The following is a 24520-nucleotide window of genomic DNA, read 5'->3' as shown; positions in this document are numbered from 1 at the left end:
TCACTTAAGCTCTATGGACTTCAATTTCCTCACTTGTAAAGGTCGGGGGTTAGCTTAGATGAGCTCAGATGTCCCTTCCATCTATAATTCTTTTCATTGCACTGGACTATTGACGAGCTGGGGAGTGTTTGCTCCACCAGGGAGGATCATCTGTAGTCTGGCCACTCATGAAATTTACCTGATAAAGGCGAAAACTATAACCCTTCCCAGCACAGTGATGGCTACAGCTGTCAAGATGAGTGTAACCACATTTTTATTTGCAGAACAAAAATTTCAAAGTCTCTTAAACCTAAGTACATACATAAGAAAAGTGTCTAAAGGGGTTATGGATACAAGCTCTTGATGGTGTTTACTGAGAGATTCCACCAGCCCTTCCAACGCTCAGCTTTAGTTAGCTGGATATCCTTTTCTTCCTTAATTTTGTTCAGATCCAGCTGTAATTCTTCCAAATATCTCTGGGGAGGAGGAAAAGCAGAGGAAAGAGCCCATATTAGGAGAACTGCCATCTTCCCTAACGTGTCAATTTTTCGTCTCCTTTCCCTGCCTGCTTGCTTCCCTAGCCTAGATACCCTATTCAGCAGGCAGCAAGCAGTGAGCACCTGAGGAAACCCTTGCTCTTCCCAACCTTCCTCTCAGTGCTTCTTTCTCTTTCCATCTCCCAATTGGACACTGAACTTCCATTCCCACCCCTACAGGAAGTAGCTCTACTCTGACCCTTGGGTCCTCTCCCTCCTTCCCAGTGGTGGTGGGTCTGGCCCCTCCAATGGCTCCTTATGGTTGAACAGACCTAGCTGTTCGTACCACTTGGATATGTAGGGAGTTACCAACTATAGTTATTCCTTCCACATTGCAACTTTCCCCATTGTGACTTTGATATATCATGGGTTGGCATAAGAAATTAAATGGGAATTTCTGGAGAGTTTTGTGGAAGCCACAGATGATAAGAGAAGGCCAGCAGAAGACATAGAGCCTATGACCAAATACTTAACCCAAATTTTATAATAAGGTACTATAAACACCCTATAAAAGAAAACGAAAAAATTCAGACTTGTCTAGTATGAAGGGAAGGCAAAAAAATTTTACATGGATTTTCCAGCTCCCAGAGCTCCACACCCCTAACCCCCCACGATGTACAATCCTTCTGGGAAGATGGAGAGACACTAGGCCTTATAATCTACCCTGCCACTATGTATTCAGACCCCCAAGCGTTGACATCTAACCTAAAGATAGCACCCTAAGGACCCTTGGGCCTTGCCACCTGCCCTGCCACTTGGCCCCTAGGTGGTCCTCAGGACCACTGAAAACCATTTTCTTTGCCTTGGCATTCAGCTTTCCCATACGTGTTGTCTCTTCTAATTAGAACGTAGCAACTTGAGAGCAGGGACTGTTTTATTTTTGCATCTCCAGTGTTTGGCATAGTGCTTGGCCCCATAGTCAGTTCTTTTTCTTTTATTGTTTGTCTAGCATTCACTGAACATCTTTTGTCTTATCTAAGTTCCCTGTAGGATTTTGGAAAATGCATGGACAGTCACTACCTTTGTCAGAAGAATCTTTTTCCCACCCTGGTTTGAGAGTCTGGGTTGTAGGGTAGAAAAAGCTCTAGATTTGGAGTTGGGAGATGGAGTTTGGAGGCCTAGTGCTGGTACTTCCTAGCAATGTGAATATAACTTTCTGAGCCCCCTTTTCTGCATCTGTAAAATGGGGAATAATACTTATTGCTATCTTCCTCATACGGAGTTGCTGTGTAAACTGAAAACAAAAAAACCACTGTGCGCCTGTGGTTTTTAGCCTAAGGGCATATAGGAATAATCAGAGGGAGTAGGAGGTCTGGGGAGGGAGGGAAGTGAATCCCCCTGGGATATTTGAGAGTTCCATAAGCTCCTACTATTACCTCATCTCTGCAGGATAGGATTTTTATCCTAGCACTGGGATGTTAATGGTGAGAGCATCTGTCCCGCTTCTCACCATAAATGGCAGGTAACTATATTTTGGTTTTGCAAATACTAGAGTAGATAGCATTTGTGTTGTTAGGTTTTCCTGACAACCTTTTGTAGGATTATGCTAACTTGAAACACAAAGATAATTTGTCTTGAAAGGGACCTACAGGAACCATCTGGTTTAGCCTCCTGCTTTTAAGCAAATTGACATCTAAGTCTAGCCATATCTAAACCAGAGTTAATCAGGTTCAACAAATTTTATAATTACTCACCTTATAAATTATTTTTATTATATATCATATAATTATTACATGTTATATGTTATATAAATATTATTATTTCAAATTACTTATTTGAAATAGTTTGAGGGCAGAGTTCTACCATCTCTTTCTCCATTGGCACATCATCACCTACCCTCCGTGGTTGAGACAGTGCCCTGCTCATGAGCTATATTATTTACCCACTGATATCACCTTATATACATATCTTATGTACAACGAACTATACTGTAAGCTCCGTGAGGTCAGGAACGATGTCTTAAATATCTTTGGATTCACTGTTGTAATTTTTTCCAGATCAATTTTGTTTTGATCTCCTTCAACATCTAGTTACAAGCTGTTAAATATTTGAATAAATACAAAAGAGAGGATATGTGCGAAACCAAAAGCAAGAACAAGAACACCAAAAAATCACTACACTAGAAAATAAATAAGACACAGAAATGTAAGTAATGATGATCATACCTATAGCAGCACATTCTGCTTAGCTATCAAATGTTAAACACACACACACACATACACACACACACACACACACACACACACACACACACACACACACACACAAGAAAATCTGCTCAGATAAACTTTTTAGCCAGATTGTACCAATGTTAGATTTCATTGTTTATCACATGTTAAAACAATGTAAAAGGATGCATCTGAAAGCACGGCATAAAGGAAAAAACTCCAATGATTACATCAGTGGTTAATGAAGTGACTCCTCCATAGAACTAGTAATGGGAAGGGTATTTTCAATTTACTCCTGAAAAATAAGGGAGGGAAATCCAACTCTGAAATCCAATTTCAACTAGGGTAATAGCAACTTACATTTATATTGACTTAAGGTTTATAAAGCACTTGCCATGTATTATCTGAGCAGATCCTTAACAAGAACTCTATATGAAGTAGAGAGTTTGTGTTATGCTTCTTTTCCAGACAAGGAGGCTGACACCTTACCTTCATTCTTCCTCACTCAATGTCACCAACCAGTTGCCAAATCTCATGGTTTCCACTTCTACAAATTCTTTTGTAGCTGTCCCTTTACTCTCATGACTACAACCTTAGCTCAGTCCTGTATCTCCTGGGTAAGCCTCCTAATTAGCCTGCCTATCCTCTCAATTAATTCTCCACCCAATTGTTAAAGTGATTTTCTCAAAGCTCAGCTCTGTCATTCATACTTGAATATGTCATACTTGAAATATTCTAATGGCTCCCTATATAAACTCCTCTGGTTGGATTTTAAAGCCCTTTACAACCTGGTCCCAAACTACTGTTCCAATTGTGTTATATATTATTCAGTCTAGGCTGGCAGCCTTCTTGTTCCTCACACAGGACACATCATCTCTGGTACCTTTACACTGGTTCTTCCTTATTCCTGCAATACACTCCTGCCTCCTCATCTTTGCCTGGTTGAATTCCTTGTTTCCTTTAAAATGGTTGAAATGCTGCCTTCTACAGGAAACATTTCTTGGTCCTCCACCCACTTACCTTTTATTTATTTGCTTTATACATATATACATATATATATACACACATAATATCTATCTATCTCTATATATAATACACACATTTTATGTGTGTGTGTGTGTGTGTGTGTGTGTGTGTGTGTGTGTGTGTATGTTGTTTCTCCCCTGAGAGAATCTAAGTTCCTTGAGTCTGGGAAGTTTGATTTTTGTCTCTATTTCCTGTCATCTATTACCTGGCATATAGTAGGCCTTTGTTGACAGACTGATTAAAGTGATTTGTGCAAAGTCACACACAGTCTTCTGACTCCAAGTCCAGGGCTCTTATGACTACATTATATTGCACAGTAGACAAATTCCCACACAGAGCTGCTCTGGGTTGGCATATGATTTATACTGTATAGTCAACTTTCTGTTACATGTATAGGGATAGGGATGGGGTTTAAATCTGTGATTTCACTGGCAAAGAGAATGCCCAGGTGAGGAAACCCTCTCCCAAGACAAAATAGTCCCTTTTCTGCAGCTTAAAATTTTAGAGAGCTCTCACCTAGTATAGAGATGTTAAACTCATGGCCAGCAAGCTGCCAGCAAAACTCCCAAGTGGGGCAGGAACCAGATTAAGATGTACTTTAAGACATGTTTAATAAAATAAATAAAAATGCAATATAGCATAGAAAACGCTAATTTGTGGGTTTCTAAGTCAATATACAGATTGCAGGGATCCATTTCTACTTGAGTTGGACATCACTGCTCCAGGACACTGAAAAGTTCGTTAACTTCTCCAAGGTCACATAGCCAGTATGTTTCAGAGCAGAGACTGAACCCACCGGCTATTTCCTGTCTTTGAAATCATCTCTTTAGCCCCTACACCTGGGGCATGCCAGAACCAGACACGATCTGCTCTTGAGACAGATTATTAAATTTTTAGTGTGAGCATTTATACCTCAGAAATTGAGAAATGCTACAGAATAGGCCTTGATTTGTTATTTTGTTGATTGTCTAGTCTTAAGAAAGTGATGGAGAAAATGTTAACAATGCAGGTTAAATTCAGAAAGTGTCATGCCTACATTTTTTTCCTTGAGAGCCAGTTGTTAAAAATTATTTACTAGCACACTGCTTGCTATACCAGACTGTCTCTCTCTCTGTTATAGGAATGTAGTTTATTTTCTTTGTAATAAACATGTCATAAATGTGTGATCTCAGGCTAATTTAGCTCTAGTTACCTGCTTAGCATGTTTCTATTTGGTCTTTCCCCAGTGGGTTCTGCTTGGGGCATGCAGATAAATTTCAATTCTTATTTGAGCTTACCTGATTGAGGAAGGAAAATTGCTCTTACTGTCACCTCTTAGAATCCTTCACTTCTGTCAAGGCTTATCTCAGGTGCTACCTCCTCTGGGAAGCCTTTCCTATTATCCCCTAGTTGTTAGTACAGTTATTCCTTCCACATTGTAACTTTCCCCATTATGGTTTTGATATATCACAGGTTAGCATAAGAAATTAGATGGGAATTTTTGGGGAGTTTTGCTGAAGCCACAGACAACATGGGAAGATCAGAAAACAACACAGAAAAAAGTGTCTAAACTCAGAAATGCATAAATATATGTATGGTATTGCATCATATCAACATATTTTATCTTTTAATACCATAACAATTCAGACTTCTTCTCTGCTACGAAGGGAGGTCCAAACAATTTTACACGGATTTTCCAGATCTCAGGGCTGCCTTACCCCTAACCCCACTATATGGAAAGGATCACTGTGTTCCTCAAATTATCTTGGATTCACTTCTCTCTTTAAAAGTTATCAACACTCATAGTCACTTTACAAATATCATCACTCCTCTACCCCTCCAAGATCCTTATTATCATTTGTAGAATTGAAGCAAATTTTAGTTTCCCTTTCAAACAGCTGCCCTTTGCTCACACTCACCAAATATATAGTATCTCTTGCTTCCACCACTGCCTGGTGACCCAGGGTGCTTTTGGTGGTTATCATCGGAGGTGTTGGTCTGATGTGAATTTTGTTGGTAATGGTGAATGATGTAGGGATGATTCCTGGCCACTTCCTAGAATAAGAATACATTTAAAATACAGAGATGGCCTCTATTTTGAATTTCTCATCAGTGAGACATAAAGATGCAAACCTAATATCCTTTGCAGTCACCACTTGTTTGTCCTTCATTAAAAAAGCTTATAGTGAATTGGTTCATCCTTTCTAGAAAGCAATTTGGAATAAGGCAAGAAATGTTATTAAATTGCTCATATCCTTTGACCAGAGATCATACTATTAAGATGACAGCCCAAAGAGATTATTGACAAGAAAAAAACCCATCATGTGTATGTATGTGTTCATAGAAGCCTGATTTGTAACAACAAAAAACTGGGAACAACATGCAAGTCCAATGATTGAGGATGAGTTCAACAAATTATTGTAGATTAATGTAATGGAATGTCATTGGTCCATAAGATAAGTAAAAATGAATATGAAGAATTCAGAGAAATATGGGAAGACCTTTATGAAGTGATAACTGAATGCAGAAAACAGAGTCAAAAGAACAAATATACACAATAATTACACCAAATAATGACAATGTGGAGTGTCAATAAAACTTCAGTCAAATACAGTGGTCAATGTTAGAACCATATTGCCAAAGTTAATGGATACGTGTCTATTATCTCTGTTAATTAATAATATTTTCAAGGAGCATTTAAAAAAAATTTAGCACATTTTTATTTAATGCCTTCTATATACGTAGCATTATTCTTAATACTATGAAAAAGACGAAAAATTATAGGACCAAATCCCTTCCCTCAAACAGCTTAGAGTCATTACTAACATTTACATAGAGTTTTAAGATGAGCAAAATGTTCTTTCGGAGTATATTTTTAAAGGAGTTTGTTTAGGTGTTTGTAGAAATGAGGCTATCATGTCAAAACAAACAGCTCCCAAGATAGCAATAAATTAATAACATGTAACAATGATTAAAAATGGAAGCTAATCACAGTTCCTCAGTATTTCGAGGACAATGATTTAATTAGGCTAGGATGGGCCAGCAACTGCCCTGGTAAAGGCCTGGGAAACAGATGTGTGTCTTCTGACCCAGATGCCACTCTCAGTGTTTACAGAATATAGTCTGAACTCCTTAGCCTGATGGTCAAAGCCCTCTATAATCTTGCCCCCACCTACCTTACCTACCTACCATGATTTCCCATGTGAATCCAGCATTCCAGACAGGCTGGTCACACCATCTCTAGAAAGTTCCTCACTCATTCTCACTTCCAGGCAATTGTTCATTCTGTGACTTCTGGTTACCTCCCACACCAAGAGCGTCATCCCTTTTCTTCTCCTAATCTTATTCATTCTGTAAGACCCCTCTGAGGTCCCAGCACTTCCGTTTGGGCTGCTCTATTCAACATCTGGTATGTGAAAAAAGAGCTTTTATATTTTGTTTTTGTTCAAAGGCTCCACAGCTATATACCCGCTTTTGCTATGTGATTGGGCCATCTTTTTTTTAATGTCATCCTACTGATGACATGTGTCCTTTATGAAACTTCCTCTAGCACAAGTCTTCCTTTGTAATGCCTCATTCTTATCTGGGGTGAGCCTCAGTTTCCATTCTTCAGAGAAATGCCAGCATTTCATGCTCCATAGTGATATAAACACCAGAACATCGGTGGAACATTGCTTTTAAAAAGATAGACGTTATTGAATGGGGAATATTGTTCTTGAAGGTAAAGGAATATTACGGTGCCATAAGATATGGTGAATATGAAGGATACAGAGGAACATGGAAAGACTTAGATGAACTGAGATAAAATGATGTAGGCTGAGCCCAGACAACAACATTCCCAATGACTACAATAATATAAATGGGAAGAGGCAGCTGAATGATCACCATTCCAAAGTGAAATGAAACACCCTGTAAGTGTTAACTAAGCCAGTCCTGAAAAAGAGATGCAAAATGCACCTTTTTTCCCTTCTGTGAGGAGGTGGGGCACTAAGGCTGCTGTTGGTTAGATTTGCTGAACTGCCCTTTTTTCTCCCTCTCATTTTCAAATTCTTTGTTGTAAGGTAGGGGTTGGCAAAAAAAAAAAACTACCTAAGGATATACAGCTCAGTTTTCATACAGCCCACAAGCTGAGAATGTTTTTTTTAAAAAACATAATTAAATCATTTTAAAAAGTACAATAAAAACAATTAAAATGTTAAAAAAAAATAAACATTTTAATCAGACAGAAAAAGAGGCAGGTGGGCTGAATTTGGTTCTTTGGCTGACCCTTGTTATAAAAGATGGCTGGGGGGAGTTGAGTAAGAGTGATTTAAAAACAGATGTTAAATTTTTTTTAATATGAAGAGGATCTGGAGTATGTGCAGAATGCCTGGGATGTTGTTTCTCCACTTGAAGAGGCAAGTGAGTTTTTTTTGTGGGAGAATCATAATGACATGTAAAGTGAGTACCTTGGGAAGACTGTATAGAATGTTTTTGTGTGCAGACATTTTGTAACTGGATTAGGTCTGCTAACTAGGTGGGGAAGAGGAGGCATCCAAAAAGATCTAGGAGCCTTTTGGCCAATCAGCATCAGTCATTTTCTCTTCCTCATTAATTCTTGGGAGGAATTTCAGTGACTTTTTTTTTCCCCCCACAGAGTCCAGTGAGAGATGAGACTGTAAAGAGAAAGGTCCTAGAGGCTTCTTCCCTGTCTGAGGACATGGCCCTTATCCTCTGCCTTTTCTTTTTCCTGTTTTAGATAAAGGGAGTGGAGTTTCTACAACTCTGTAAATTCAGAAGGTCCAGAGGGCACCTTGGCATCCCAATGTTCCAGAGCCCTCCCAACATCAGTTTCCCAAGGAGCAAGGAGCGATCCCCAGGATTGACCTTTGGGACACAGGCCTGTGGAATCTGAGACAAGGACTCATCTGGCAGTCAGGCTGCATTTGGGCTTGAATTTGGTGGGACCAATGAGGTGTAGGAGCTAAACTAAGTTGAGCTGATTGCCCCCTCTCTAGCCTCCCCCCACTCAACTGAAGTGCTATAGGGGAGCTCATGCCCTGAAAGTATTGGGGAAAACTGTTTATATAGTTAGCCCTTCCACATTGTGACTTTCCCCGTTCTCGGATTGGCATAAGGAATTAAATTTTTTGGGGAGTTTTGTGGAAGCTACAGATCATATGCAAAGGCCAGCAGATGACACAGAACAAGTTTAGAAACTCAGAAATGCATAAAATATGTGTACAGTATTGTATAATATTAACATATTTTTTCTTTTAAGGTATTGTAAACACCCCATAAAAGAAAAAGAAAAAATTCAGACTTCTTCTCTGATACAAAGGGAAGGCCAAAAAATTTTATGCGGATTTTCTAGGTCCCAGGGGTTCCACGTCCCCCTAACCCCTGCAAAGTGGAAAGGATAACATACTTTGTTTTTGCTATATCTTTGGCATAAATGTGCCTGCATCAAAGAAGATGCCGTGCCCTATGAACACAGCAGAATTGTAGTAGCTCAAAAGAAACATGAGATGTGCAAATTTAGAGATATCTCTACTCCAAACGTTCCTGCCTACTCTTTGTGCCTGACCTGTGGTACAGCCTTCCAAATTCATTATCAGTCTGAGAGGTCACAGTCAGACACACTGCACCTTGACCCCCAAGAGAACAAAGCACAACAATCAAACCTCTGGTAAAAGCTAGTTGATGTCAGGTAATTAAATGGAACTGGGATATTAGTCATTGGCCCCCTAACAATGGGGGAACACAGCTGGGGGGGGTGCTCAAGCCAAAGGCTAAATAAAAAAGAGATTCCCCAGTCCCTCAGGGTGAGCTAGAACCCTTTGGGGAAGATGGAGCCCTCTTTGCCCTGTGATAGAGAGGCTAAATAAGTGTACTTTCTACAAAAAGCATAGGCCTTTATTTCAGCTCTAAACTTGGGTTCATTAAAACTATAATTTCCTTAAGGATATCTAGTTTTTCCTATTGTTCAACTCTAAATTCAGTTTATAGTCAACTGTACTATCTGTCCAAAATTGATGTACTAATGGCTCTACAGCTTGTTTGTGCAAGTGCACATATCCTGAACAGCAAGTATTCTTCATTCACTTCTTAGCACACGATAGGTGCTTAATAAATGCTAGTGGATTGATTACTTTATGGATAGGTAAGCCAAATTCTTTTGAGCGATGTTTTAGGAGGTTCTAAATGCAGTCAGCACAATGTCATCCGTAAACAGGAGCATCTGGAGAACTTTACCATCTACAGGGAGTCACTCTTCTAAATTTGGACTCTGTGCTAGACATGCAAAATAGTAGTGAACACCTTTAGAGAGCATATGCTTCCTCATCTCATGGCTTTGCTTGAGATTAATACTCAGCAGGTCATTGAATAAAATTTTATCTCTGTTGCTACATCTTTTCAGCAAATTTTTTATGTATGCCAAGGTGATGACTCATGGGGGTGGGGGGGGGGAAGCCTTTCAGGTGGCATTTTGTTCTAACAAATTAAATGCATTTTCCCAGTCATCAGAATGGTAAGAACAGTGGGAACTTGTATTCTCTATACTTTTTAGTCCTTTATTTGGCTGTAAAGGGTGTTCTGCTGTCCAATTCTGTTTGAGAAAGCCTGCCTGTTTCCTCTCAGAGGTTAATTAAGGCATTTGTAAAGATGATTCTCATTAAAAAATATCAATTAGAAAGTACATGTAAAGTGGTTCAAAGTCTGGGAGTTTCGTTTCTGGACACACCTCCATGTGAAAAGCAGGAAACTGAAATAGAGGATTTGAGACCCAGGGCCACAGTTTTACAGTTTACAGTAAAATAGGCCCCACCTGGCCTTCATCGTTCTGGCCTTGTCCCTGTTTGTTTGTGTGGTGAGCCACAGAGGACCTTGGAGCCCTGAGTAATGCTGGGGTGCTAAGCAAAGCCACAGTGCCTTGTGTCATACAACCCTTTGCAATTAGCTGGAAGGTGCCTTGCCACCACCCCACCACCCCAACCCTCTTCCTGCCATAGAATATATAGGTTTACTGAAGGACAATGAGAGCGTAAAAGACTTGCCTGAGATCTCAGTCAGCATATGTAGGAGGTGACACTTGACCCAGGTTGCCATGACCCCACAGTCCTAACCATCACCGAGTCTTCTCAGTGCTGCCTTTTATGTGGCCATGGCACTGTAATCAAACTGCTTACATGGAGGAATGTTTAAAAAACTAGATCAAATGATAAATGATAGCTGGCATTTATTAAGGTTTGGAAAGCACTTTGCATATATTATCTCACTTGATCCTCACAACAGTCCTGTGAGGTAGGTGCTGTTGTTTTCCCCATTTTACAGATGAGGAAACTGCGGCCCAGAGAAGTTAAATGACTTCTTGGTCACATAGTATCTGTGGGTAGATTTGAACTCAGTTCTCCCACCTAGCTGTCCCTTAGATATTAAGAATAAATTTAAAAAGCAATGAATTCTAGGATCATAGACCTAGGAGCTGGAAGGGACCTTAGAAGCCACTGCAGCAAATGTCCTCATTTTACAGATGAGGAAACTGAGTATGGAGCAGTTAAGTGACTTGTCCGAGGTCCTATGGAGATTCAGTGAGGGAGAACTGGGATTTGCATAAAGGCTTTCTGGTTCCAAAGCCAACCCTCTTCCCACTGCAGCAGTGATGGTGACTTTGAAAATTTGGGTGGCAAGGTTTGCCCAGTTATCCTCCATTAGACCAGGATAACTAAAGAACAGTATAGCTAAACACTGGTTTTCCTGTATTCACTGAAGACAGCATTCAGATGAGAAACAAGGATTTTCTAATACTCAGTCAAGACAGGGTTAGTCAGCAGCCAGAGGGAACAGCGGCGCCACTGCCAGCCTAGCTCAAAGCCCGAAAGTGCGGGTGCAGCTGGGAGAGGAGAGGGAAGGGAAAGGGTCAGAAACAGCTGTGGAGGCAGAGCCCCTCCCGTGGGGAGAAATTTGGTTTTTTTGTTCCCTCTCCTCTTCTGACTGACTATATGCTGATTAGGTATGTGCAAACGGACAAACAAACACAGAACAGCAGGTTGTTAGAGGAATTTAAAATTTTCCCTTTTTATTATTTGGGACTCAGGGACATTCCTTTTGCAATTTTTGGTTGAATCAAAGTCTGTCTTAATGGGTTTTTTTTCATTCTTTTTAAAAACTTATTTATTAATTTATTTTTAGTTTTCAACATTCACTTCCATAAGCTTTTGAGTTTTAAATTTTCTCCCTCTTCCTTCCTTTCCCCCTCCCCAGGACAGCATGCAATCTGATATAGGCTCTACATATATATTCACATTAAACATATCTTCACATTAGTCATGTTGTAAAGAAGAATTAGGACCAATGGGAGGAACCATGAGAAAGATAAAACAAAACAAAACAACAACAGAAAAAAAAGAGAGCAAATAGTGTGCTTCAATTTGCATTCAGACTCCACAGTTCTTACTCTGGCTGTGGACAGGATTTTCCATCATAAGTCTTTTGGAGTTGTCTTAGATCCTCGCATTGCTGAGAAGAGCCAAGTCTATGAAAATTAGTCATTGCACAATGTGGCTGTTACTGTGTACACAATGTTTTCCTTGTTTAGCTCACTTCGCTCAGCATTAGTTCAAAATCAGCAAAAATCTGCTTTTTCTCCCCTTTCCCCCAAACTCCCCACTTTGAGAACAAAAGAAAAACAAAAATAGTGTTACAAACATGTAGAGTCAAGAAAAACAGAACAAATTTCTGCATTGGCTATGTCAAAATACCTCTGTATTTTGTAAGTATACATACAAAATGTGTATGTATATTCTGGGATGTGAGTACGTCACACCTCTATCAAGAGGTGTCTTTTCATTACTAATTTCATTATTAGTCTTCTAGGATTGTGGTTGGTCATTAGATATTGGTTAGTTAGAGTTCCTAATTCAGTCAGTCAGTCAGTCAGTCAATAAACATTTCTTAAGCCCCATAGTTTATACCAGACACTGTGCTAGATCCTGGACACACAAAGAAAGGCAAAAGACAGTCCCTGACTGCCGAACAGAAGATTTTGTATTTGATCCCAGAGGTTACAGGGACCCACTGGAATTTATTGAGTAGGGAAGTGACATAGACACACTTTATACTTCCTCAGTACCCCCTTCCCCTTAGGCCCCTTTCTCTTGGTAATTGGAAAGGGTGGAGGGTTGACATCAGAGAACTCCTCCTAGATCCTCTATTTAAGGAGGGGGGCCCAGGGCAGAAACCTCATCATTTCCCATCTGGCTGCAAGACTTCATCATGCCTGTATACCTGATGTCTACTCCCTCCCTTCCCCATCCTCTCCCCCCTTTCTTTTTGCTTTTCAGTTTCTTTTTATGTGTTGTCATTTACCATTAGATTATGAGCTCCTTGAGGGTAGGAACTGTCTTTTGCATACATATTGTAGGTACTTCATAAATATTTATGTACTATGTTTTAGAAAAAATTACTTTGGCAGCAGAGTGGAGGATGAATTGGGATGGGGAGAGATTTGTGGCAGGCTGACCAATCAGCATGGGTTCAGTTCTAGATATGTTGATAAGATGTTTACAGGACATCCAAGGTGAGATATCTAATAGTCAGTTGTAGATGTGATACTTGAGGTCAACAGAGAAGTTAGGGCTCAATAAGTAGATTTGAGAATCACCAGTATGATGATGATCAGGGATGATAATTGAATTCAAAGGAGCTAATGAGATCACCAAGTGAAGTAGTATAGAAGGAGAAAAGAAGAGAGCCAAGGACAGAGCACTGTGGGATACCCACCATTAGTAGTCATGACCTAAATGAAGAGCTAGGAAGAGAACAGTCAGATAGGAGGAGAACTAGGAGATACTACTTCCCCAATAATCCTAGTGAGAAGAGGGCATCAAGGAGAAGAGGGTGGTCAAAGTGTCAAAGGCTGCAGAGAGAGCAAAAAGGATGAGAACTGAGAAAAGATCACTGGATTTGGAGATTAAGAGATCACCGGTAACTTTGGAGAGGGTAGTTTGGATCAAAGGATGAGATCAGAAGCTATACTTGGAGTTAAGAGGACAGTGAGAAGAGAGGAAGTGGAGGCACCTACTGTAGATGGCCTTCTGGAGGTCAGCCACAAAAGGCAGGAGAGAAATGGGATAATAATCAGTGAAGATGGCAGGACACAGAAGGATTGGCCCTGGCAAGAATTTCGTCATGTAAGACAAGGGTGAAGGAGGAGATAGTAGCAACCCCTGATGATGACAGAGTTGGTACTGGACAAATGTATTACCCCTCTCCCCCATATTAAAATGTAAACAGTTTATCCTTGTTTAGTTCCTTATCTTTGTTCATTCATATTTACCTTTTATGTTTCTCTTAACTTCTGTGTTTGAATTTCAAGGTTTCTATATAGCTCTGCTCTTTTAATCAGGAATTTTTGGAAGTCCTCTTGTTCATTAAAGATCTATTCTTTTTCACCTGTAGGATTATATGCAGTTTTGCTGAGTAAGTAATTACTGCCTTCTGAAATATGGTATTTCACTATCTGTGCTTCTTGTTAGTGATGGTTGCTGAATTGTGCATGATCTTGATTGTAGCTCCTTGGTACTTGAACTCTTTCTTTCTGTGTGCTTGTAGCATTTTTCCTTTGACCTGGAAACTTTGGATTTTGGCTGTAATATTCCTGGGAGTTTTCTTTTTGAAGGTTCTTTCAGGAGGTGACTGGTGGAGTCCTTCTATTTCCTTTTTGCCCTCTGGTTCTAAGAGATTGGGGAAGTTTTCCTGAAAGAGGATGTCTAAGCTTTTGTTCTGGTCATGTTTTTCAGGTAGTTCAATGATTCTTAAATTTTTCTTCTCTGTTTTCCAAGGCACATGCTTTGGATACCTTACATTTTCTATGAGATACCTTACATTTTCTTCTACTTTTTCAGTCTTATGAGTTTGTTTTAATATCTCTTGTTTATGGAGATGTTGTCTTCTATTTGATCTGTTCTAATTTTCAGGGAATCCGTTTCTTGGGTAAGGTTTGTACCATTTGTGCCAAACTTTCTTCCATAGCTCTCATTCTTTCCCAACTTTTCCTCTAGCACTCTCATCGAGAATACTTTTCACAGACAAAAAACATTTTTAACTCTTTAAACTTTTGCTTTAGTTTCTCTGATAAAGGTGTTATTTCCAAAATATGTAGGGGACTGAGTCAAATTTTCAAGAAAAAGAGCCATTCTCCGATTGATAAATAGTCAAAGGATATGAATTGGCAATTTTTAGGGGAAGAAAGCCAAGCTATCAATAGACATATGGAAAAAAATTCTCTAAATCACTAATAATTAGAGGAATATAAATTAAAACAACTCTGAGGTACTCCCTCATGCCCATCATATTGACTAAGATGACGAAAAAGGAAAATGACAAATTCTAGAAGTGCTGTAGGAAATCAGATTCATTGTTGTTGGAACTGTGAACTAGTCCAAACATTCCTTTAAGCAATCTGGAACTGGGACCCAAAAGCTATAAAAATGTGCATACCCTTTGACCCAGCAATTCCTCTACTAGGTCTATACCCCAAAGAAATCAAATAAAGAGGGAAAAGACTCACATACTTCTTTGACTTTTGTTATTTACCAATTGTTAACCTCACCCCTTAATGATGTATATATTGACTTTTATGTAATAGGAATCATCTTCTTATTTTCCCGATCCCCTTTCTTGATCTTCTTTACTTCATTGTTAAAGTCAACATTTATTGCTTTTTTGTTCCTGCTTCTTTTGCCTTACACCACTTCGCAGAAATCTCCCCATATTTCTTTGGATATTTCACATTTGTAATTTCTTACAGTGTAATAATGTTTCCTTACCTTTGTATATGGTAATTTGTATGATCATTCACCAATGAAGGGACGTTTATTCCATTTCCAATTTTTTCCTCTTACAAATAATCCTCTGATTTTTTTTTTTGTACAAATGATTCTTTTCTTTTTTGGTCAAACTCCTTGGTGCTTAATTTTAAAACTGCAACCATTAGAGTCAAATTTCTTTAATGCTTTATATTATTCCATATAATAACATTTTTGAAACTTGGAAGATTTGCCTTTGGAAGGCTACCACATGCCTTTTCCATTGCCTACAATGAAGGGTCAGCTACAGTTTTGACCCAAAAATTTGTTCTGAAAAGTGCTCATAACTTACTTGTAACCTCGTTCAACTTGTGGCTTCTCTCTCTCATCTTCCAAGGGAAGTCCAGCAACTTTCCGATGTATTAAGACAGATGACTTTTGCCTGAGTGGCTCCATTTCTGGAACAAAGAAGAGACAGATGAGATGACATCATGAAATTATTCATGTGGTAGAGTAGAAAGAGCACTGAGATCATTAACTCTATCTTCTCAAAAAACCTGAGGTAAGTCCCTTTGCCTCTCTGAGCCTCAGTTTTTTCCTTTGTAAAATGGGTGTTGTAATACTTGTGCTTTGCTTTGTTAACTTTGACATGTTTTGGAAAAGTGAGTTTTGATGGTGGTGCTGATTATTTGAGTGCAACTCCCACTGATCATGAATTTACTCGGTGTGACTTTAGAAAAATCTCTGAACCTTAGTTTCCTCATTTGTAAAATGAGGGGGTTGGAATTAAGCTCTTTTCCAGGCCCCAGCCTCTCCTTCTTCTGACTGTAGAGCCTTGGTGGGGAGGAATGCTGCTCTCAGAGTAGCCTTGGCTGGCCCCTGACACAGGAGACCCTCATTGGCTAGGCAACAACTTCCTCATGTCATCTGGTGGGCCAGGCATGTAGCTCTGGTCCTGGACTCCAACCAAGGGAAATTTTTAAAGGAACACAATTACAAGATGGTCCCTATCATACTGCTGTTTGATCAGTGGGATAATGCAATGAAGGGGATGAAAGAAGATGTGCTGAAGAATAATACTGTGCTTCCCTGCCACATCTACCATATTGCCTCAGTCATCCAGACAGTAGGTAACAGGTGTTCCTTCAGTATGAGGGCTTTAAGACCCAACCATGAATTCTGGTGTATCCTGGACACCATGGATGTGCACTCATCAGCTGCTGCACAATCAATGGCAAAATCTTGGTGCCCCTGAAGACTATATTCATGGAAAGTACACAGACTGGAAGAGTTGCCTTATGAAGCAGATGGTGGGAACCAGGACCTTCCTGGTAGATTTCCACAACAAGATGTCAGAAAGCATTAAATACCCCTTCCATCAGGGTATGTGAGTAGAGCTGGTGGACAAGCCACACTTGTCTAGGACATGAATGGCCAGGTTAGACATGGTGATGGGGAGGGGTGACTGCAGCTGCTCTATGATGATGATGATGGTGATGAAGGATTCTGGTGCCACATATGGAGTCTCCTCATCCATCCTGAGGGCTGGTCTCACCATGTTGGCCATAACATCAAGAAACCAGAGAGGCAAGGTGAAATTAGCAACTGCCCAATCTTTCAGAAGATCTAGTGTGACACCATCTACCATGGAAGGCAGAGCGTTTGAAGAAGAGATGAAGCTGAAAGCCATTGAGCCACCAAACCATGGCCACTGTCTACAAGGTTCTCCTGGATGGCTTCTTGATGATTTGCATTGATAGCTCCACCTCTGTGGATGGCTCAGACTATTTCTGCTACCACACCTCATCACCTGCCATCTTAACAGCCACCTTCTGCCACAAGAACTCTGTTGACCTTACTTACACTTATGAAAGGGTATGATGCCTTGTACCTCCAAATGAGCAGAAAGAACTTAAGTCTCTCTTTCACATGGGTGCCCTTTATATATTAGAAGACCATTCACTAGGCCCCTGGCTATCTCAGCTCTTCAACTTTTCTTCCTATTAGGAGATGTATCCAAATGTGATCAGACCAATGCAGAATCATCTGGATGCCATGCTTTGGGAATCTTTAGCTAACTTAACTCAAACCTCATGGCCTTTCCTCATGAGCTGCTACTGAGCAGTTCTGCACATGTGAAGGAGATTTTATGAACCTAAATTCAATACTTCACATTTGTCCCTATTTGATTTCATCTTATTAATGGCCTACTGGGATCTGGATCTTTTTGGATTCTGGCACTGTTATACAACATAGTAACTATCCCTCTCAGCTTCATAAACTCAGTTCTATTAAAATCCCTAAACTTTAAAATGGATTTAAATTAAAAAAAAAAAGATCCTTTCCAGTGCCAGATACTCTGGGCAAGTCACTTACCTTTTGTCTGCTTCAGTTTCCTCAACTTTAAAACAGGAATAATAATAGCACCGACCTCCCAGGGTTATTGTGAGAATCAAATGAGAATATTTGTAAAGCACACAGCAGGTGCTTAATAAATGCTTGTTCCCTCCCTTTCACCCGATGATGACTATCACAGTATATGGAGGTTTTTTTTCTTCTTCCACTTTTAGGGGAAATGAGAGAATTATTTCATAGACTTCAGGTGCTCGATATCTGAAATAAAAGGACTGTCTTACTTAAGCCTCTTGACTAGGAAGGGTGCCTGATAACAAGAGGAGCAATTGTCAAGGAGAAGAGGAATTTCAAGTCAAACACCAGACTCCAAGAAAGAGGAGCCAAGCCAGAGGGATTCTCTGTCCTTAGGGAGTGTCTCCTTTTTATTAGTCAGCCTCTTTGACTGAGTTCTATTTTTCTTTCTTTCTTTTTTTTTTTTTTGGCTAGGCAATTGGGGTTAAGTGACTTGCCCAGAGTCACACAGCTAGTGAGTGTTATATGTCTGAGGCCAGATTTGAACTCAGGTCCTTCTGACTCCAGGGCCAGTGCTCTATCCACTGTGCCACCTAGCTGTCCCTATTTTTCTCTTTATGAGAGAAGTAGTGCAAAGTTTCCTGGACTGGGATTGGAGAAACCTAGGTTCTTATACTGTCAGATCTGCTAAAAATTCCATAGGAAATTGGGCACATCTCTTCCTTTTGCTTGGCCTCAGTTTCCCTAACTTTAAAATTAGACAGGTTGGTCTCTAAGGTCTTTTCCATCTCTGATATCTCTTCTAGCTCTGATATTCTCTGTTCTAAGGGGTCTTCCAGCACTGGGATTTCTGTAATTTGACACACAGCTCTTGCTGGTTTCTTATGGACTTCCTTTCACTGTACTTGTGATACCAGATTTAAACAGTCTTGAGTTAAACATCTATGACAAATGTTTTAGAAATGGCCCTCTGGAGGTGCTTAATATTTGCTGAATTGAAATTTCCCTCACTACTCTTCATCCTTACCCAACCCCGTCAATTTATATTTCCAGTTTTAGATATATTTATATTATATTTTTTAAAACTGGAAAAAATTTGGTGGCAGCTCGTGTCAACATTAAAGGAGAGCAAGATTAAGAAACGAATGAAAAAAAAAACCCCAACACTTCCCATCCCACCCTCCTCCCCTTTACCCTAGAAACTTGAATCACTTGCAACTATAGTTACAGAGAAGAGCCCCTTACTTGCTTCTTGGATATCCTCAACTGTGGGGATTTCATCCAGCTGCTGAAGGAATTTCTCAGTCAAGAGGGTCAAAGAGCTTATAAATTTCCGGGCAGATTTCTTGGCACATTCCTAGAGAGAATGTGGAACTGATCAGGCTCGATCTAACAGAATAGGAAGGTGCTTACTTCCGTGCATCTGAAGACATGTCGTTGCTAGTGGGTTGTAAGCATTTTATTTATTATTTTTGTCTGGGAGGGAAGAGGAAGAGAGTGAGGACATGAGCTAGATCTATTGAGGGTTAATAAAATGATGTCGTGATTCATGCAGAAGATAACATGGCCAGAAACCCTGAGGATCTTCCCCTCACATATAGATTTTTTTTTTAATGAGGTAAAGAGGCCATTCTTGGCCTCATTTCTTATTAAGCCTTTATCAGTGAATGGGGGTTGCCTCAGTAAACCTGAGAACTGTTAAAGGCCTTAGCTTGAAAAGGCCGAGGTCTCCCACTGCATCCTGGGCCATCTCCAGTTGTGTTGATCCCTATCTGGCCAATGGACCCAGATGGCTCGGGAGGGGAAAATGAGGCTGGCGACTTTACACAGCCCTCCCTCACTTAAATGCAATTCACTTGCATGTCATGGCATCACCTCCCTGATGTCAAGGTCCTCTTTGAGAATGAAGGACAAACATCAAAGCAAAGTGGAGGAGGGTAGAGTTGGACCTGTGATTTCAATGATATGGGGAACTCCCCAAAAGGAAGCTCCTTCTACCAATGCAAGTACTCATTTCAGTGTCAGAATCTCCTGGGGGCACTTTAAGAGAAGTGAAATAGCTTGTCACTGGTCATACAGCTAAGTCCAGGTGATTGGACTTATGAGGTCAGGGTAAAGAGGAACTGAAGAACATGGAAGCCCTTTGTCCTGGTCCAGGTAGTAGAGAAACAGGAAATCCTTCTCCTTAGGACAAACAGGACATGTACCCATCCTGAGCCCATATTCTCTCCACTCCCTAGATAACTCTTGGGAGTAGAAGTGGCTGCAGGGAGTTTTAGACACTTGTCCAGGGTGTCCTGATGTAGTGCCAGAGGTTAAGCACGTATGTGGATGAGAATTCCCTTGGGCCATTAGGAAGTGGCTCTAAGGCCATCTCCAGTTGTGCTGATCCCTACAGGCACTGTGAAAGCAGGAGGCAGGTAAAACAAAGAAGTTTATTCAGCACATACTTGTGACCAGGAATAGCTTGGTTAGGTAACTAGCATGGGCCACTCTCAGATACAGAGTGGTGTCAGAGATTTGGTCTTCTGGGAGGATTTAGATAGGTGCCAAAACAGGGTCAAAGTGGTCACTTCTTTCCCTGACTTTTAGTCAGGGGGCTTAGTTGTGGCCAGGCCTGATACTAAAATTAGCTCCATCGAGACAGGTGGCTAGAGGGGTTGATGATAAGGGACCGGGAAGCTTGGGTCCTGTTACACTGATTAGGTAACCCTACCCTAAGGGGATGGAGAAGTATCCATACAGCATCTCTCAGGGCACTCCAAAGTAGGTGGACCTTTGGGTAGACTACAAGTCACTATATGTTAGTGGCTGGATTTGACTTCAGGGCTGGCTCTGGTATTGCAACCTGCCTTTCAAAAAAAGTTTAGAACCTTGAAATGGTCATACTGAAAATCTTTAAAATCTTGGGGGAAAAAAAGACATATACATAAATGTATGTATATATTATATATGTATATGTGTGTGTATATATAATATATACATACACACAAATATATATATAAACAAATCTACAAATTACAGGCCCAAAGTGAGTTGCTGAGGAAAGTGAGGATGTTTGGGGGCAGGAGAAAGGGACATTCCTAATTATTAAGGCTGCCATTAAGGACAGCAATCATGCTGTCATCAAATGATCTAGGAAATACTACCTGGAGGTTCTAGGAATACTACATGTAATAAACATGACCAAGTCTCATACCTCTAGTTTATCTGAAATGGCTAAAATCCCAGTATCTTGGTCTTTCTGCCTCTTTTCTTCCCTTTGGCACAGAGAATCCATAACTGTGGAGTTATTTGGGTGCCCGAGGTCTGGGTGTAGCTGTTGGTTATTTTCATCCTTCCAACCACAAACAAACAAACAAACAGTTAGATAAGCAATATATAAATAACATGAGCAGGGCTTAAGGTAGAGGATAGTAAGGTATTGAACAGCATTCTCCTTTTCCCCATCAACCTATGCTTCCCAGTACATACCCCTTCTCAAATACAAACTGAGCCCCTATAAGCCTTGTGGTGGGGGGAGGTAGGGGTTTAAAGGAAAAGGAATGGTTAGAAAAGGAACAGAAAAAGAATGGGAAGGGGATATGTATACTGTAGGATCATAATTTGTACCCACTTAGAACTAGAGAGTGGAATTACCCACTAATGAATCAATCAACAAAGTAGTTATTAAAAGCACCTATTATATGCCAGCAACTGTGCCCTAGGGATTTTTTTTAAATTAAAAAGTAAAAGCAGTCCCTGTCCTCAAGGGACATGTATTCTACTGGAGGATACAGCATTTATAAATTGGTACATAAAGGATAGATACAGAATAGATGGAAGATCCCCTTGGGCGGGTGGGGGATGCTAATTGCAGTTGGTGGGACTACAAAGGCCTCCTGGAAGATGGGAGCCTTTAGGTGAGTGGTAGAGGAGGGCCAGGGATTCTAAAGGTTAGAGGTTGGGAGGAAGAGCATTCCAAGCACAGAGAGATGAAATGTGCTACCTGAGAAAACCAATAAAGCTGTATTGTAGGGTGGGTGGAGAGGAATATAATTTAAGAGGACAGGAAAGGTAAGAAGGGGCAGATTACAAAGAGCTTTTAATGTCAGAGGACTTTACATTTGATCCTGGTGGCAACAGCCACCAAATTAATGCAAACTCATTAAGGACAGGGATTTTTTTTTTTGAGGGGAGTGGGGTCCTTTGTATCCCTAGCACTTAGCATAATACCTTAGCACAGAGTAGGTGCTTAATAAGTATTTGCTGAATTGAATTTTCCTTTATGACATATCCCTTATATTTCTCCCCCTTTTCAAGTACTAGATATGTTTGAAATACCAAAAGGAAATGAAGGTTCAGTTCTGAGACCACTGTTGTCTTTATTGAACTAGTTTCAAGTGATGTTGGTGCATAGTAGGTGCTTAATAAATATTTGTTGAGTTGAATTTTCCTTTACTATATATCTCTGATATTTCTCCCCTTTTCAAGGACTAGATACATTAGAAATACCAACCCCCTCATTGTGTAGGTGAGAAAACAGAGGCCCTGAGAGGGTCAGTAACTTCCTTGGGATAACTCTTTTTACTATGTCATTTTGCCTTCTTTTGGTTTGGTGTGTCAGCCTTTCCAGGACTTTTGTCTGAAAACTAATTATTACCCAGAGCAACTGTGGAACCAAGGAATCCTAACTGTGAGGCAGTCAGATTGCTGGGATGAACGCTCTTGTCCTACTGCAATTTACCCAGGGCCAACGTTTCTCTTTCTATCCTGTGAACTTGAACATCTCTGTGTCAATGGACACAGCTTGGCAATCCCTCCCAGACTGACTGGTTGACTCATCTTTAGCATGGGTGTGATAACAGTGACCAGACTTCTAGGTAGGTTGTTGATTGGGCCTAATAAACATGATTTCAAAGAACTCTAGGATTATTCAACATAAACAAACAATGGAGGAGCTAAGAATTTCAATGCCTGAGACAAATTTTAAGGCATTCTCTGTCTTGCAGTGGAAAGAACATTGAATGTGGAGTCAGAGATTTAAATCCTGACTCAGTGTTATCTTGGGCAACTCACTTAACCCCTCTGGGTCTTGGCTTCCTCATCTGTAAAAATGAGAAGGCTCGATAAGACCTCTATGATGCCTGTTTTAGCTAACTCCAGATCCTGTGGTCCTGTGTCTTTAGGATAGCTGGAAAGCCATCCAGATGGGGAAGGGTGCTCTGTTTTCCTTTCAAGACTGTGTCACAGTTAGCCATCCCACCCTAGCTAAGCCTCTGACAAAATTCACAGGTAGCTCAAAAACTCCTGCAAAGGTAGGCCGGGAATGGAGTTTTGGTCTGTTCTCCCTAAAAATTTTGAGTGAGAGGGGGAAGGAAAAAGAAACACAGATGATCCATAGACAGAAAAATCCTTGGGTACATAGTAGGGCAGCTAGGTCACTCAATGGATGGAGTTCATGGACCTGGAGTCAGAAAGACTCCTCCTTCTGAGTTCAAATCTGGTCTCAGACACTTATTAGCTGTGTGACCCTGGGCAAGTCACTTAACCCTGTTTGCCTCAGTTTCCTCATCTGTAAAATGAGCTAGAGAAGGAAATGGCAGGGGCAGGTAGGTGGCATAGTGGATAGAGCACCGGCCTTGGAGTCAGAAGGACCTGAGTTCAAATCCGGACTCAGACACATGATTCTCACTAGCTGTATGACCCTGGGCAAGTCAGTTAACCCCAATTGCCTCACAAAAAAAAAGAAAGAAAGAAAAGAAGGAAATGGCAAACTACTCCAGTATCTCTGCCAAGAAAACCCCAAAGGGGGATCACAAAAAGTCAGATGCAGCTGAAAAACTATTGAACAACAACCTGGATGATATGCAGAATAGGCAGCCACCTATATGCAATGCTTAGAGGGGCTTTAGGGGTTCCAGGTAAACCCCTCTCATTCATTTCATGGGCATGCAAATAAATAGGGGCTTAGAACATGTAGGTCTCAGGTGCTAGTTACTGAGGCCAAGCATCTTCTTTGACTCGTGCCATTTGACCTCAATAAAGAGATGATATTATAGGAAGACAAGGATAAAACCTTACTCTCTGGGTGGGCTGGGAAGTGGAAACAAAAAAAGCCAATCCTTTTTTTAGGTCAGTGGCTAAAGTAATCAGCCTTGGTCAGGCAGAGGAACTCATCCACACCTGGAAGACATAGGGCATAACTTCAGACAACCATCTATCTGTCTGATGACATGACATGGAGTCAGCCAGTTGGCAAGAGCACTCATTATCCAAGGCAGTAGTACCATTCTTGGTATTCTCACCTTGGGAACAACCGAGAATATGGTAGGCAGTGAAAGGCCTAATGTTTTCTCCCTTCCTTTTCTCCTTTGGATTAAGGGATAGAAGGCCCCGTTTAAAATGTAAATCTATTACCTAGGAGAGGTAACCTTAACCTCTCACTGGGAAATCATTTATCAGTTCCTCTCAAGTTCTAGGGGTTCTTAACCTGCTTTGTGTTATGGCTCCCTTGGGGCCAGCTAAGTGGTAGTGGATAGAGCATTGGGCTTGGGGTCAGGAAGATCTGATTTCAAATCTGGTCTTAGACATTTTACAGTCTGTAAGGCCCTAGGCAAGTCACTTAATCTCTATTTGCCTCAGTTTCCTCAGAAACAAAATGGAAATAATAACAACACCTACCTCGCAGAGTTGC

General features: G+C 40.5%; 1 protein-coding gene across 2 annotated transcripts in view; it reads right to left on the bottom strand.

Annotated features, from left to right (window-relative positions):
* Nucleotides 1–236: 236 nt before the first annotated feature.
* CCDC180 (coiled-coil domain containing 180) overlaps nucleotides 237–24520 on the bottom strand; it is a 132199-nt gene continuing 107915 nt past the window's right edge. Inside the window, exons 34-38 of one of the 2 annotated variants that reach the window (XM_020981992.2) lie at nucleotides 21044–21181; nucleotides 19090–19201; nucleotides 15830–15935; nucleotides 5608–5743; nucleotides 237–455 (exon numbers count right to left, since the gene is read on the bottom strand). In XM_020981992.2, coding sequence (XP_020837651.1) covers nucleotides 324–455; nucleotides 5608–5743; nucleotides 15830–15935; nucleotides 19090–19201; nucleotides 21044–21181 — 624 coding nt within the window. In that variant the 3' untranslated portion in view covers nucleotides 237–323. The remainder of the gene's footprint in view (nucleotides 456–5607; nucleotides 5744–15829; nucleotides 15936–19089; nucleotides 19202–21043; nucleotides 21182–24520) is intronic. The other variant, XM_020981993.2, reaches the window with a different exon arrangement.

Source organism: Phascolarctos cinereus, unplaced genomic scaffold (genome assembly GCF_003287225.1).
Source record: "Phascolarctos cinereus isolate Bilbo 61053 unplaced genomic scaffold, phaCin_HiC Scaffold_2;HRSCAF=192, whole genome shotgun sequence".
Lineage (NCBI taxonomy): Eukaryota > Metazoa > Chordata > Mammalia > Diprotodontia > Phascolarctidae > Phascolarctos > Phascolarctos cinereus.
This window is presented reverse-complemented; position numbering and strand designations above follow the sequence as displayed.